We start from the raw sequence: 15,624 nt of genomic DNA, 5'->3' as shown, positions 1-15,624 counted from the left end.
TGCAAATGTACAACTCCCAGCATGCACGGTCTGTCAGTACATGCTGGTAGTTTTGAAACAGCTGGAGGTCGGCCGCAGCGCAAACTCCTAGCGGGAAACTCACCGTAAAATCCGCCAGTACGAATGTACCCTAAAAACCCTACACTGACACATAATGAAGGGTAACACTACATATACACACCCTTATACTGTCCCCCCCAATAAAAATGAAAAATGTATCATACGGCAGTGTTTCCAAAACGGAGCCTCCAGCTGTTGCAAAACAACAAGTCTCAGCATTTCCGGACAGCCACTGACTGTCCAGGCAGGCATGTCAAACCCCTATGCAATCCGTATTTTAGTCCTCAAATGCGCATGGTGCTCTCTCAATTCGGAACTTTGTCGTATTTCAAGGAAACAGTTTATGCCCACATATGGGGAAATTGCACTACAAATATTGGGGGGATTTTTCTCCTTTTACCCATTATGAAAGGGAAAAGTTGGGGGCTACACCAGTCTGTTAGAGTAAAAAAAGAAAAAAATTTACACTAACATGCTGGTGTTGCCCCATACTTTTTATTTTCACAAGAGGTAAAAGGAAAAAAAGACCCCCAAAATTTGTAACGCAATTTCTCCTGAGTACGGAAATACCCCAGATGTGTGCGTAAAATGATCTGCGGGCGCATAACAAGGCTCAAGAGTGAGAGCGCACTATGTACATTTGAAGCCTAAATTGGTGATTTGCACAGGGGTGGCTAATTATACAGCGGTTCTGACATAAATGCAAAAAAATAAATACCAACATGTGACCCCATTTTGGAAACTACACCCCTCACGGAATGTAACAAGGGGTATAGTGAGCCTTAACACCCCACAGGTGTTTGACAAATTTTCGTTAAATTTGGATGGAAAAATGAAAAAAAATATTTTTTTTCACCAAAATGTGTGTTTCCCCCCAAATTTCACATTTTTGCAAGGGTTAATAGCAGAAAATACCCCCCAAAATTTGTAACCCCATTTCTTCTGAGTATGGAAATACCCCATGTGTGGACATCAAGTGCCCTGCGGTCGAACTACAATGCTCAGGAGAGGAGCATTGCGTTTACAATTTTTTTTTTACATATGCAAAAGTCGTGAAACCCCTGTGGGGTATTAAGGTACACATGGCTGAATTTCTCCGCCAGATGTTTTTGCTGCTGAAATCCCAAATCCGGCGTCTGAAGAAAGAATAGACATGTCTATTCTTTTTGCGGAGTTTGCCTGTAAATGCATTGCCGTTTGAGACGGCACATTACAGATCAGTCTTAATACCTGTTGGATCGGGCATATGTCTGGAATGTCCGCACATGCTTTCTGTGTGGATATTCCGCACTTTTTCCAATGAGTGAACCCGGCCTAACAGTTTCTACTGGTGCCAGAATCTAACCATTTAACCTAATATTTCCTTAGGAGATACAGAACTTTGTATCAGGTACTTTTTGTTTAAGAATATGACAACATTTATTCTCACATTTTCAATTCCCACATTAAGACTATATAATGACAAAATTGTCCAATGTGCTTTAATGAAAATATGGATCAATATTACAATTAAACACTGTATCCTTGATTTAAATTATCAAAATGCAGAATGTAATTCCTCTAATATAGTACTGATTAGACACATACATTGTCGATGGTTTAATATTATTGGACCTCATTTTGAGATACTGTCTTGCCTTCTATCAGTTTCGCAATATAGCTGTCTTCATATCCCAAAATGTTTTTCAAGACCTCCACTGTGTGTTGTCCAATTATTGGTGGTGCCTTAGGTGAACATATGCTGAAATTGTTGAATCTTACTGCAGGACCTATGGACATAAAAATGACACTGGCTTTAATCCACAGATAATTCAAATCTTAGGTTTACATAATTTTATTTTGATTCAGCAGCGTAGTTAAAGCAACATGATCATCACCTATTCATAAAATATATGGTTTATGGATATTAAATAATATAGTATTTAGTTTAATTATAAAGCTAGCCATACAAAAGTTGTCCCTCTTTTTTTTTTTAGAGGAATTTCAGCGGAATCTGTCAAATATATTAGCCCTGATTTATCGATCAGCCTGAAACCCTAATTGTCTTGCTTTTCCCATAGCAACCAATCACAGTTCAACTTTCACTTTACAAGAGCTCGTTAAGATTCAAAGATTGAGCTGTAATTGGTTGTTGTGGAAAAAAACAGACAATTAGGGTTTCAGGCTGATTGATAAATCACATCCATAATGTTTATAGGGGTCTTCTAATTGCAAATAACTATGGACAGAGGGGCTGGCCATGTTTGATTTCAACATGGCCAATCCTTGGTTTCTTCCAGAAACTACATTTGGTCAACAGTTGTTTTAATGGGGTTAAAGGTAACCTGTCATCAGGTTTTATCCTATCTAACTACCATAAGCAGATTCTACATCATACCCTACTGTTTCATACCATATCTATATATCCTTCAATGTTTTAGGGTAAGGTCACACGTAGCTCATCCACAGCATATTTAGCACTGCAGATGTGCCACTGACCATCCCTAGAGTCAGCCTCCTACTTTGCCCGTGTGTCCTGCTTTGTCTGCTCATTGAGATAGGCTGAGAGGGGCTGCAATATGAGTACACTGGGCATGCGTGCCGGCAACTCGCAGCTCCCTCTGTGTCTGCTCATAGTGGCAGATTTCTGCTTTTAGCAGGCAAAGCAGGACACATGGGCAAAGTAGAAGGCTGTCTCAAGGGACGGTCAGTAGCGCATCAGCGGCTTTATATATACGCTGCTGATACACTACGTGTGACCTTACCCTCAAAGTTTTCCCTTGCCATATGCTAATTAGGGTTAACTAGTCCTTGGGGCATGCAGCATCCTGAACTAATCACCTGTTCATTCCCTAATCACGTCTGATTGGCAGCCTGGGCACGACTGTTTCCTGCTCCCCAATTTATATTGAGGTAGTGATAATAATAACCCGAATTGTTGCCTCATGAATTTGCCTATTTAGTAGGTTTTATGCTGCTTACTCTATCAGTAATCATAAGAACGGTGTAAACTTTATTAGACCCTGGATATGAGTAGAGGAGAGATCAGATACTTATCACTTCTGTCCATATCCGGAACTGTACAGGGCAGGAACAAATAGAAAACTTTTCCAGCTCCGTACAGTTCTTGAGAAGGACAAAGATGGTAGCAGAGAACACCATTTCTGACTGGAAAGCTTACACAACGTCCTCCAGGGAATAAAGTGGCTGATAAGTACTGTAAGGCTTTAAAACCAGTAAAATTTTCTGGAAAATAACTACCCCTGAAAGACCAGCAAAAGCATATTTCCCCAAAAATTAAACAGGTCAGACAGTTGAAATTTAACATGTCAAATTATCTGTTCCCTGATATGCTCTGTTGGGGAAGATTCAGGAGGCTTCCATCAGATTATTGATAGTTGGCCAGTGCTTCAGAAATCGGCAGGCTGAGCAGGCTTTTCACTAGTGTGGATGGGGCCTTAAAGAGTGCCTCTCATGATCTTGTTATATTTTATATTCCTCCCAGTTCACTGCCCCCATCATGATAAACCACCCCCTGCCTTTATTATTTGTTAGTTTTCTACCTTGATATTGCTCTGTATTTTCTGCTCAGTCTTAGTCAGATTCACAGACGGGGAAGGGCCGTTACCCATTTGGTGTGACATCATCTGAAGCCATACAGTGGAGAACTTCCTCCCTCACTCTGCTACACACAGCCCAGAGCAATTCAGTGTGAGATGAACTATGATTGGATAAGGATGCACCCCCCCCCCCCCCCCCTCAGTACTCCAGACTGCATTTCCTGATTTTGGACTCCTGCCACACCAGACGTGTGCAAGAGATGGGGGGAAGTGTGCTCCGGACAAGTGGGGAGAAACGTAGTGGCAACTTTTAAACACAAATAAAGTATAGAAAAAAATAATAATTTTAAACACAGTACAATAGAAATTTTTTTTATTTACCATAAGGAGTGCAATAGCAAAAATTAGTTTTAATGAGAGTGCCCATTTAAGAGAGCCTAATGCAGCTTTACATCAGCACAGAGAGAAAGCTTCATTTATGGTCTCTTTCAGGAGTATTTATTAGCTGAAAACCAACCAGTTTAGGTTGATTAGATCATTTTAGAAAGGACCCAATTTACGCTCTGTTTACACTAACATTTTTGTTAGATAAATAGAGCAGGATGCTATGCTATCTCGCCCATCAATTAGCAAAGGAAACTATTGGGGAAGATTTAATATGTGGACAGAAAGGTATCTCCCGATATCCTCATCTTATAAAGAGCAAAGCAAAAAAAAAGAGCAAAAATTTTGTTCTTTTAACTTTACACAACCCTGAGAACGCTGTTTGTTTGTCCAATAACTTCCATGGGATTTGGTGCACTTGGACTGATGGTTTTGAGGTTTTTTGTAACAAGCTAAAATATATGCCTGTGGCATTCGGGTTAACCGTGCCAAACCAAATGATCAGGCCTTAGAGTTAATCATTTCTGAAAATTTCCTTGGAAACAATTCTGCGGTATGTTTAATTATGATACAAATCAAGCCGTCTCCGAGTCGTTTTAAAGGGGTAAAGATACAAGTCATAGGACGGCAGTTATGCAATTAGACAAAACTACCATAATAGCAAAAAGACTAAACAAATTCTGGCTTTAATAATTGATTAAAGGTAATAAAGGGGAATTCCAGGATTTTTTTTTATTTGACTATGCTACAGGGGCTGTAAAGTTAGTGTAGTTCATAATATAATGTCTGTACCTGTGTGTGACGGTTTTCTCACAATTCTTCTGTGATTCTCACCCCAATATTTATTTTTAACAGCATACAAAATGACTATTGTCTCAGATTTTTCCCAGGTTGCAATGTGGCCGAGACCTGACTCACTAGTCAGCTGATGGCAGGAAGCCTGTCTGCTTCAATGGGTGGAGAGAGCAATCTGCAAATAATGCAACAGCTGGAGGCATCCTGATTGAAAACCAAAGGTCTTTTGAATGGATGCAGCTAATTTATGTTTCAATGGGTGGGGTGGCTGATGTGTGGGAAGGAGGAAAATGGAATTGTGGGATTTGTAGTGAAAAAAAGAAAAGTCAAACAGGAAATACCTGTTCACAAAAAGCTAGCCACAGTGTTATGGTAATCTCACAACATAGCCATTTAGCCCCAAGACAAGTGCAGATCCTTCCTAAGCATGTCCATTACTGTCTGCCAGGTACGTACTAAAATCACCTTATGGTGGATAACCCCTTTAAGACAGAAACACCTTGTGCAGCATGCCATAAAGTATCCTGGTTCACAAATAGTAAATGATCTGCAGTAATCTAGACATGGGTAAGGAATAACTGCTCTCCATCTATGGATAAATTAAGCACCATGTTATAAATTATTTTTTACACATATTTGCTTCTATTCAACAAAATAGTGAACGTGTTGTTTCTGTGGCATGAGTAATGCTGCGTGATAAACAGAGCACACCTTTGTAAAGCAGCCGAGACAGCAAAGCTATAACAGAACGAAAGCCGCTGTGGTTTCTGCAAAATATGTTTTACAGTCATACCATGGTATAGAACAACGCTGTTAGTAAGAACCCCCATGATAGAGCCCATTCCCTGAAGTCATGAATACTGTTGATGCAATCAAGAATAAGCCCTGTTATAGTGAAAGGCCCCTCTTTTATATTACAAAAACAACTTGCATTTCAAGCATTTAATTGGAAGGTAGATGTTGTTAATTTTTTACTTTTTTGGTGACCTTTCTCTTTATACTGCTCTCATTTAGGCAGCCAGCACCAGAATAAAGCGCATTGAAACATATTGGATTTTGCTCTAAATGTTTAATAGAAACTGATGTTCTTTGAATGCACAATATCTACAGAATATTCATCTCACCAGAACTAATATTGGGTGGTTAATAAGTATTAAATACAAGCAAATTCTTTACTGTACACTGGAATATTATTTTTCTTCATAGAATAGTGCTGGGCTTCATGTACATGAACAATTATAAATGTTTTTCTCTCAACATTAACACACACACTTCATGTAGAAATTGACACAATTTGGCTACATCTCATGAGATCAGCATCACTGTTTATTTGACCATTTAAGTTTGTTGCCCCTTTTTTGGCATTTATGTCTTAACACTATAAAATTGGACTGATCACAGGTTAAAAATTAGCTTAGACATAGGTGGCCTCAGCTGATGCCACCACTACCAGACATCCACCTTCTGTGGCACAGAACCCAATCAGCAAGATTTCTGGCTCCCAGGTGTCTTCTATGAAGGTAACAATTTGAGATTAGGAGTACTCTTTTAGGGTATGTTTACACTGAGGAATTGGGGTGGAAATCAAGCAGAAATTTTCTGCCTCAAAATATTGTTACTTTTCCACAAGAACTCACAGAGATTTTGCGTGGAATTTCACGCAGAATTGGAGCGGAATTGGTGCGGAATTGGCACGGAATTCGAGCGGAATTCCACACGCGGAAATGAACATTTCAAGCGAAGGAGGAGAAGAGTATGATATATATATTTTTCTTTTCATGCGGAAATTCCGCGCCAATTCCGCACCAATTCCGTGCCATTTCCTCGCCAATTCCGCGCCAATTCCGCATGGAAATGATTCTGACTGAAAAAAAAAATTAACATTGATCTCTATGGGAGTAAGACGCTGATTCCGCCTGAAAGAAAGAACATGTTCTTTCTTCAAGCAGAACAGACTTCCTCGTCAGAATTCTGCATGAGGAAGTTCCTCAGTGTGAACTGAGGGGCAGAAATTCTGTACAACTCTATGGGGATTTTCACTGCTGAATGAATTGGAGAGGAAAAAGCAAGCAGAATTACTCGTGGAAATTCCTCTCCAATTCCTCAGTGTGAACATACCCTTTAAGGGAATGATCCTAACCTCAGCTTTTACCCTCACATGTACATGTACTTAATCTTTCAGATTGTCATTGGCAAACTTCAGATGGGCCTGTACACTTGCATACTTGAGCAGGGGACCTTGTGAGGGCTGCAGGATTTCAGTTCTTCACAGCGTAGTGTGTTCCCAATTGTTTTCTTGGTTACTATGGTTGCAGCTGCCTTAAGATCATTGACACGATCCTCCTGTGTAGTTCTGGGCTGATTCCTCACCGTTCTCATGATCATTGAAACTTTATGAGGTGGGATCTCAAGGAGCCCCTGACCGAGGGAGATTGACAAATATTTTGTGTTTCTATCTTTCATTTGTGAATCATCGCACCAACTGTTGAGAACTTCTCACCAAGCTGCTTGGTGATGGTCTTGAAGCCCATTTCAGCCTTGTGTAGGTCTACAATCTTGTTTCTAAATTCCTTGGACTGCTCTTTAGTCTTGAAAATGGTGGAGAGTTTGGAATTTGATTGATTGCTTTTGTGAGCAAGTGTGTTTTATACAGGTAACCAGCTAAGATTAGTAGCATTCCCTTTAAAGGAGAACTCCTAATTTTTGATAGGGGATCACAAATGTATCTACTATCAAATCAATGCAAATCCTCTATCAAATCAATTCATAACTTTTTTAAAGTGTTTTTTTTCTGGATTTGTTTTGTTAATTTGTCTCTTCTGTTCAAATAAACATAAATTATAGACTAATCATTTCTTTGTTAGTGGGGAAAATGTACAAAATCAGCAGGGGATCAAATAATTTTTCTTCATTTCAATACTGCATTCCCCCTGTACCGTTTGCAATGGGGGAATTTTCTATGCAACCAGCTTAATTTGCCACTATGTTGTTTGTATTTTTATATCTCATATCGCTATACATTCAGTATTAGGTCCCTTTCACTTGATATTTTTCCTCAATGTTGCCGGTTTGCATTAAAAAAAATGTATGCCGGAGGCCATTCATTGAACTGAACCAAACTTTTTGGTAGATTATGCTTTTGGGCCCTGAATAAAAATAGCAAACGTTTGAGAAATGGAGGGAACCTCAGTATAGTGCCTCAGCATACCTTTTGGTTTTGTTGGCATACTAAAGTATATCAGAGACAGACAAAACAGTATACAGTCATGGCCGTAAATGTTGGCACCCCTGAAATTTTTCAAGAAAATTAAGTATTTCTCACAGAAAAGGATTGCAGTAACACATGTTTTGCTATACACATGTTTATTCCCTTTGTGTGTATTGGAACTAAACCAAAAAAGGGAGGAAAAAAAGCAAATTGGACATACTGTCACACCAAACTCCAAAAATGGGCTGGACAAAATTATTGGCACCCTTTCAAAATTGTGGAAAAATAAGATTGTTTCAAGCATGTGATGCTCCTTTAAATTCACCTGGGGCAAGTAACAGGTGTGGACAATATAAAAATCACACCTGAAAGAAGATAAAAAGGAGAGGAGTTCACTTAGTATTTGCATTGTGTGTCTGTGTGTGCCACACTAAGCATGGAAAACAGAAAGAGAAGTCCGAGGACTTGAGAACAAATATTGTGGAAAAATATCAAAATCTCAAGGTTCCAAGTCCATCCCCAGAGATCTAGATTTGCCTTTGTTCACAGTGTACAACATTATCAAGAAGTTTGCAGCCCATGGCGCTGTAGCTAATCTCCCTGGGTGACGACAGAAGAGAAAAATTTATGAAAGGTGTCAACGCAGGATAGTTCGGATGGTGGATAAGCAGCCCCAAACAAGTTCCAAAGATATTCAAGCTGTCCTGCAGGCTCAGGGAGCATCAGTGTCAGCACAAACTAGCTTTTTGGTAAAGCACATCATTCTACTGCTTACCGAGAACAGAATGAGGCCTACAAAGAAAAGAACACAATACCTACAGTGAAATATGATGCAGGTTCAATGATGTTTTGGGGTTGTTTTGTTGCCTCTGGCACTGGGTGCCTTGAATATGTGCAAAGCATCATTAAATCTGAGGATTACCAACAGATTTTGGATCGCGCGGTACAGCCCATTGTCAGAAAGCTGGGTTTGTGTCCGAGATCTTGGGTCTTCCAGCAGGACAATGACCCCAAACATACGTCAAAAAGCACCCAGAAATGGACGGCAACAAAGCGCTGGAGAGTTCTGAAGTAGTGCTGGGCGGTATGACCTAAAATTAATATCACAGTATTTTTTTAAATGATGGCGGTATCACGGTATTACCGCTCTCCTATACCCTCCCCCCCCCCCCCCCGTGTTAGCTACACATGTCATCCCCGACTCTCCCGCACTCACCCCGCCTCCTCAAGGGTCTCATCGGCTGATGTCGGCTGGCAGCTGCTTTTCTTGGAGGGAGAGAGAATTCTAGTATACCCTGGGGAAGGAGCGCGTTACATGGGGAGGGAGCGCGTTACACAGAGAGTGGCGCCGGTTACAGGATTCTCCGCTCATCACGCACCGAGTAACAAGCATTTGCCTGGCTTCCTGTCATGCCCGTACTCTCTGGAAACTGCCTCTATGGTTCTGGAGGACTGTCAATACTCCAGAACCATAGATAGAGTGTACGGGCATGACTGGAAGCCAGGCACATGCTTGTTACTTGCTACGGACCCCCCAGCCCTATTCTGAAGTGGCCAGCAATGAGTCCAGATCTAAATCCCATTGAACACCTGTGGAGAGATCTTAAAATTGCTGTTGGGAAAAGGCGCCCTTCCAATAAGAGAGACCTGGAGCAGTTTGCAAAGGAAGAAGTGGTCCAACATTCCAGCTAAGAGGTGTAAGAAGCTTATTGATGGTTATAGGAAGCAACTGATTTCAGTTATTTTTTCCAAAGGGTGTGCAACCAAATATTAAAGGGGTTCTCTGGTACTTAGATATCTTATCCCCTATCCAAAGGATAGGGGATAAGATGCCTGATCGCGGGAATCCTGCCGCTGGGGAGCCCCAGGATCTTGCACGCGGCACCCCATTTGTAATCAGTCCCCGAAGCGTGTTCGCTCCGGGTCTGATTACCGGCGACCACAGGGCCGGCGGTGTGTGATGTCACGCCTCCTCCCCTGTGTGACGTCACGCTCCGCCCCTCAATGCAAGCCTGAGGGGCACGATCTGGGGACTGATTACAAACAGGGTGCCGCGTGCAAGATCCCGGGGGTCCCCAGCGGCGGGACTCCCGCAATCAGGTATCTTATCCCCTATCCTTTGGATAGGGGATAAGATGCCTAAGCACCGAAGAACCCCTTTAAGTTAAGGGTGCCAATAATTTTGTCCAGCCCATTTTTGGAGTTTGGTGTGACATTATGTCTAATTTGCTTTTTTCCTCCCTTCTTTGGTTTAGTTCCAATGCACACAAAGGGAATAACCATGTGTATAGCAAAATATGTGTTACTGCAATCCTTTTCTGTGAGAAATACCGTACCTAATGTTCTTGAAAAATTTTAAGGGTGCCAACATTTAAGGCCATGACTGTATGTGTATGAGGTGTTGTTACAGTATCTGCTGCTTTGTTCTCCTACATTGTGCTAGCTTGCTGTCTATGTCAGTCCCTGAGGCTGGACCTGTCTACCCTCTTTTTCCTATCACAGTGTAAGTTGCTTTTGCCTGCAAAACCACAAGGCAAATAAATTGCTGTTTGGAAGATGTTTGATGTTTGGAAGAATTGTAGGAGAAGTTCTCCAAATACTTGGCCTGCAGAAATATATGTATTGTAGATCATTTAGTGGCCTCACTTTGGTTGGGTCTTAACATTTTGGGTGGTTGAAGTATGGTATCCAGTAAATTAATGTTTATACTTTAACCATAGATACTGTATTTCAACAAGCAAGTAACTAACACCTTGTGAAGAATACATTATAATAGGTCCTGCATCTGAGTGTGTTACAGTTATATAATTTTACAAAGAACAATGCATTGTGGACCATATAAGCAGTGGTTAAACGGGTACTCCAGTGGGAAAAAAAAATTCATTTCAACTGGCTCCTGAAGGTTAAACAGATTTGTAAATTACTTCTATTAAAATATCTTAACCCTTCCAGTACTTATCAGCTGCTGAATACTACAAGGGAAGTTGAGTTGTTATTTTCTGTCTGACCACAGTTCTCTCTGCTGACACCTCTGTCTGTGTCAGGAACTGTCCAGAGTCCAAATCCCTAAAGCAAATCTCTCTTGCTCTGGACAGTTCCTGAGATGGATAGAGGTGTCAGCAGAGAGCACTGTGCCCAGACTAAAAATAACTACACAACTTCCTCTGGAGCATACAGAAGCTCATAAGTACTGGAAGGATTAAGATATTTTAATAGAAGTAATTTACAAATCTGTATAACTTTCTTGCACCTGTTGATTTGAATAATTTTTTTCCACCGGAGTACCCCTTTAAGTGTTTTTGGAAAAGCTTACAAGAGCAATAGCAGTTGAAAAGTCAAGTACATAATTGTACAATTATCATACTTTCTTGCTTGGACAATACACATACCTTTAAATACCAATATGATTGCAGACAGCCTGCCGCACATATGGAGTCAATTGCATGATCATCTTTTAACCCCTTAAGGACACTGCCCATTTTGGCCTTAAATACACAGTCAATTTTCATTTTTGCATTTTTGTTTTTTCCTCCTCGTTTTCTAAGAGCCATAAATCATTTATGTTTTGCATGGCCTTAGGATGCTTGAATGTCCAATGCTACATTTCACATGCACACCACGTTTTTGCTATCCAGTTCCCGTATCAGGTTTTTTGTAAAAAACGGATAGGCAAAAACCGGACTCAACCGTATTAAACACTGTGCACATAGATCAACCTGTATACGGTTTGAAACCGTATACAGTTTGAATCGTGATGTACGGTTTAATCCGGTTGTATCTGTTTTCACCCTAAAAAAAAGTATACGTCTGTCAATGTTCAGCTTGTTTCTAAATAAAGTTTTCCAGAAAGAACATTCTAGAAGGTGGGTGGTGTTTTCGGCTTGCATTGCGCATGTACAATAATAAAAACGGAGGGATTAAAACGGTTGCAACCGTACACTCATACGGTTTAGTCCGGTTCTCATTGACTTCCATGTTATTAAAAACGTATCCGGTTAAGATACGGTTGGTCAACCGGACCTAAAAACTCTGTATACTCCGGTTGCGAGCACGGCTGAAAAACCGGGCCCAACCGTAAAAGTCGCCAAACGGACATAACCGTATGATGCGTTTGCAATACGGTTTGCAATGTTAAGTCAATACATCCGGTTTTTAATACGTTTTAGTTCGGTTTTTGAAGGAAAACCGTTTACAGGAACTGGATAGCAAAATGTGGTGTGCATGCACCCTAAGGGTGGATATAATTATTTTTAATTTATACTTTCTCTATTTATTTATTTTTGTCGCTGTTTTTATTTGGGCTTGCAATTTAAATGAACCTATCAGTGCATTTTTGGAGTGTGAGTGAACACCCACACAAACACATGGGAGAACATACAGTACAGACTTCATACAGATGTTGCCCCTTGGTCGCATTTGAACACAAGCCCCCAGTGCTAAAAGACAGCAATGCTAACCCCTCAGCTTCTGGACTGCCCATAGGGATCTATACAAGGGAAGCATGGCCTTGTTTTAGAACCTAATGCTCACCAGTGCTATGTTTAGTTTTCTTTGGTGACAGTTCCCATCCCTGTGGCAGCTCAATCTCTATAAAACAGGATGCTAGGCATTGTGATGTGCTATTTAATAGGATAAAGTATACTTAAATGCTAGCTGCATAAGTTTTCAGTTAAGTTTGGCAACTTCATAATATTGGAAGTCTCATCTAAACTTGTAAACTGCAGGAGATTGAAGTCAAGACTTGGGGATCCCCACTAATATCAGAAACAGTGTAGTGTAAGACTAAGTTCACATTTCCATTTGCATCTGTCCCAGAACGTACCCCACTTTAATGGGGCCCATCGGAAAAACTCTGCTAAACTCCCGTCATTTTGACAGAATTGCCAACAGAACTCCATAGAGCAGATCCTGACAGCATTGTAAAGGAGGTCCCAACAATTAGTAGGGTTTACTTTTGATTGTATCTAAATAAGAGTTGCAGAAGCCCCTGAGAGCTGTCACTGGGCTGTCTGGCAGAATTTCAGTGTCTGAGCTAACGGAGCTGAAACTATGTAAATGCAAAGTGCTGTTTCTAGAAAGACTGTTCAGTGTAAATAAATTATTGTGTACAAGATAGCGGCACCCACTGTATGCTTCTGATAAGTTTGGACAATCCTAAAAGTGACAGTTTCTATTTATAGCACAACCTATAAACCGTATATAAACCATAAAAATTAAATGTAGAATTATAGTAGAAATCCTGGATGCAGAAAAAAGTCTTAGGCTACGATTCCACTGAGGTTTTTGCATTGCATTTTTTAGGCTTAAAAAACTGCCACTGATTTTCCCTGCGTTTTTTCTGGTGTTTTCGCCTTTGAGTGCAAATTGCAGTTTTGGCACCTTTGGCATTTTTTTAAAATAAATTTGTTGGGTACCAAAAATAAAAAGGATGTAGTAGGGATGGAAAAAAATGTATTTAACAAAATTTGTATTTTTTATAACGAGATTTTAATAAATTTTTAAATACTGACCAATTTATGTGGGCAGGCAGGGACCTAAAAATATAGCCGACAATAATAAAAATGTAGAAAGGGGCCATTTAAATGTAAAAATTATATATTTTGTATAATTAATTATTTTTACATTTTTATTAGTAATGTATTTTAATAATGTGTTTAATAAAATGTGTGTCTGTGTTTCTCTTTTTTTTTCTCTATTTTTTATTTTTAGGTAATACTACTACTCCCAGCATGAAACAGACTGTTCCATGATGGGAGTAGTAGTACCTGTACTAATAGACAGATCGCCCCGGGTGTCACTCTTGACACCCGATGCGATCGTCCTATCTATTGAAGAGATGCAGAGTGGCTTTCTCCTGCGCTCGCCTCTCTGCACTATACTCCGGCAGACTGGATTCATATTTCCCACCCTGAGTGGTGATTGGCTGGATGGTGGCAGCCAATCACCACTCTCAGCAGGAAATATGAATGAGTGATGTGAATTCTATTCACATCACTGGTCGGCCAGAGTATAGTGATAGAGGTGCGAGCGCAGGATAAAGCTGGTCCGAATCTCTGCAATAGATTGGACGATCGCATCGGGTGTCAGGAGTGACTCCCGCTGTGATCTTTTCTGAACTGCTGGTACTACTGCTCCCAACATGGAGCACACTCTGCTCCATGCTCGGAGCTGTAGTACCTGCTTTAAATAACAGATCGCAACAGGTGTCACTTTATTAAACATTATTAAAATACATAACTAATAAAAAGTTTAACAAAATTAATTTTAAAAAATATATTATTTTTACATTTAAATGGCCCCTTTCTACATTTTTATTATTGTCGGCCACGTTTTTAGTTCCCTGCCCGCCCACATAAATTGATCCCTGTTTAAAAATTACTAAAAATGTCATTATAAAATATAAAAATTTTGTTAAATACAATTTTTTCCATCACTATTGTATCTTTTTTTTTGTAATAGTTCTCTACGAAATTTTAATAAAAAAGGTATCTTCATCCCTTTTTTTGGATCGCCCAAAAGGATAAAAAAAAAAGTCAACATTTAAAACGCCAAGTAGGTCTGGAATTATGCAGTTCAATATTGACTTGTAGCTAACATCTGGCCGTGGCATTTTTTTTTACACAAAAAAATGCTGTGCAGCAAAATAGGCATTTTTATTTTGTTGTTTTTGCATGAAAAGCCTCAGTGGAATTCCAGCCTAATGCTGATCTATTTGATCTTTAGCTGGAGACTGACTGAGAGAATGGGGCTCAAACATCTTTTTCTGCAGACAGGTCTTCTGCTCCACATACACAGGGTAGTAAGAAGAAGTAATGGGACATGCAAGGTCACTTTTGCCATGATGCAAGTTTAGTGCCTAGTCTAATGCAGCGCCACCTCACTCCCCTGGGATGGGGTGGGTTATGTGGGGAATTTGCAAATTACATGGTTGTTTGATGTATTGAATATTTTAATTCTTTCACGTGTATTATGTAAAAGAAAATAAACAAAGGAATAAAAAAAAAGAATAGGACTAGTAAGGGACCTTAGATAGAATTTATTAGCAGATCACACTTCAGCCCCAAGATGGCTCAGTATTCTTGGCAGGAACTCTTGTGTGGATCTCAGATTGTCCTCAGCTAGTCACCTATTATATACTCCTCCCCTCCTTCCTTGCAAAGGTTAACCTGCAGACCTTTCCATAGAGAGGTTGCCTTAACACTTCCTCTCACTAGAGAGGCTAAACTTGAACTGACTCTACTTCCTCCACTCTGCAGGAACACACTTTAACGCTAAGGTGGATAAGTATTATTAGCACGAGTTGTAGGTATCCCAGAATGTCCTCAGCTAATATCCTCTGACTTACTCCTCTCATTCTCCCTTGAAGAGGTAAACCTGCATGCCTCTCAGCAGACAGGAGGCCTCAACACCCCTTCTAACTAGATACTCTAAACTACAACTGAGTCTACTTCCGTCCCCTCAGTGGAGAGGCTGGACCAGAAAAAAAAAGTCTAATTTTCCTCTGGAAGGTTACTAGCTATGTGTATGTGCATCTTATACCTGATAAAATAAAGTTACAACACCATGATCAATACCAAAGTTAGAAAAACATTAGAAAACAATGTAGATGTGTAAAACATATAGGAAACAATGCACTGG

The 15,624-nt window shown here is 40.1% G+C and overlaps 1 protein-coding gene across 4 annotated transcripts in view; it reads right to left on the bottom strand.

The window, feature by feature from the left end:
• Positions 1-1,508: 1,508 nt before the first annotated feature.
• The window catches only part of SUGCT (succinyl-CoA:glutarate-CoA transferase), a 1,132,767-nt gene continuing 1,118,651 nt past the window's right edge, over positions 1,509-15,624 (bottom strand). For 3 of the 4 annotated variants that reach the window (XM_056520503.1, XM_056520499.1, XM_056520500.1), the window contains one exon: positions 1,509-1,829. In XM_056520503.1, the coding sequence (XP_056376478.1) occupies positions 1,666-1,829 (164 nt within the window). In that variant the 3' untranslated portion in view covers positions 1,509-1,665. The remainder of the gene's footprint in view (positions 1,830-15,624) is intronic. The other variant, XR_008844018.1, reaches the window with a different exon arrangement.

Source organism: Hyla sarda, chromosome 5 (assembly GCF_029499605.1).
Source record: "Hyla sarda isolate aHylSar1 chromosome 5, aHylSar1.hap1, whole genome shotgun sequence".
Taxonomy (NCBI): Eukaryota; Metazoa; Chordata; class Amphibia; order Anura; family Hylidae; genus Hyla; species Hyla sarda.
Note: the sequence above shows the minus strand (reverse complement) of the source record. Positions and strands in the feature narration are given on the sequence as shown.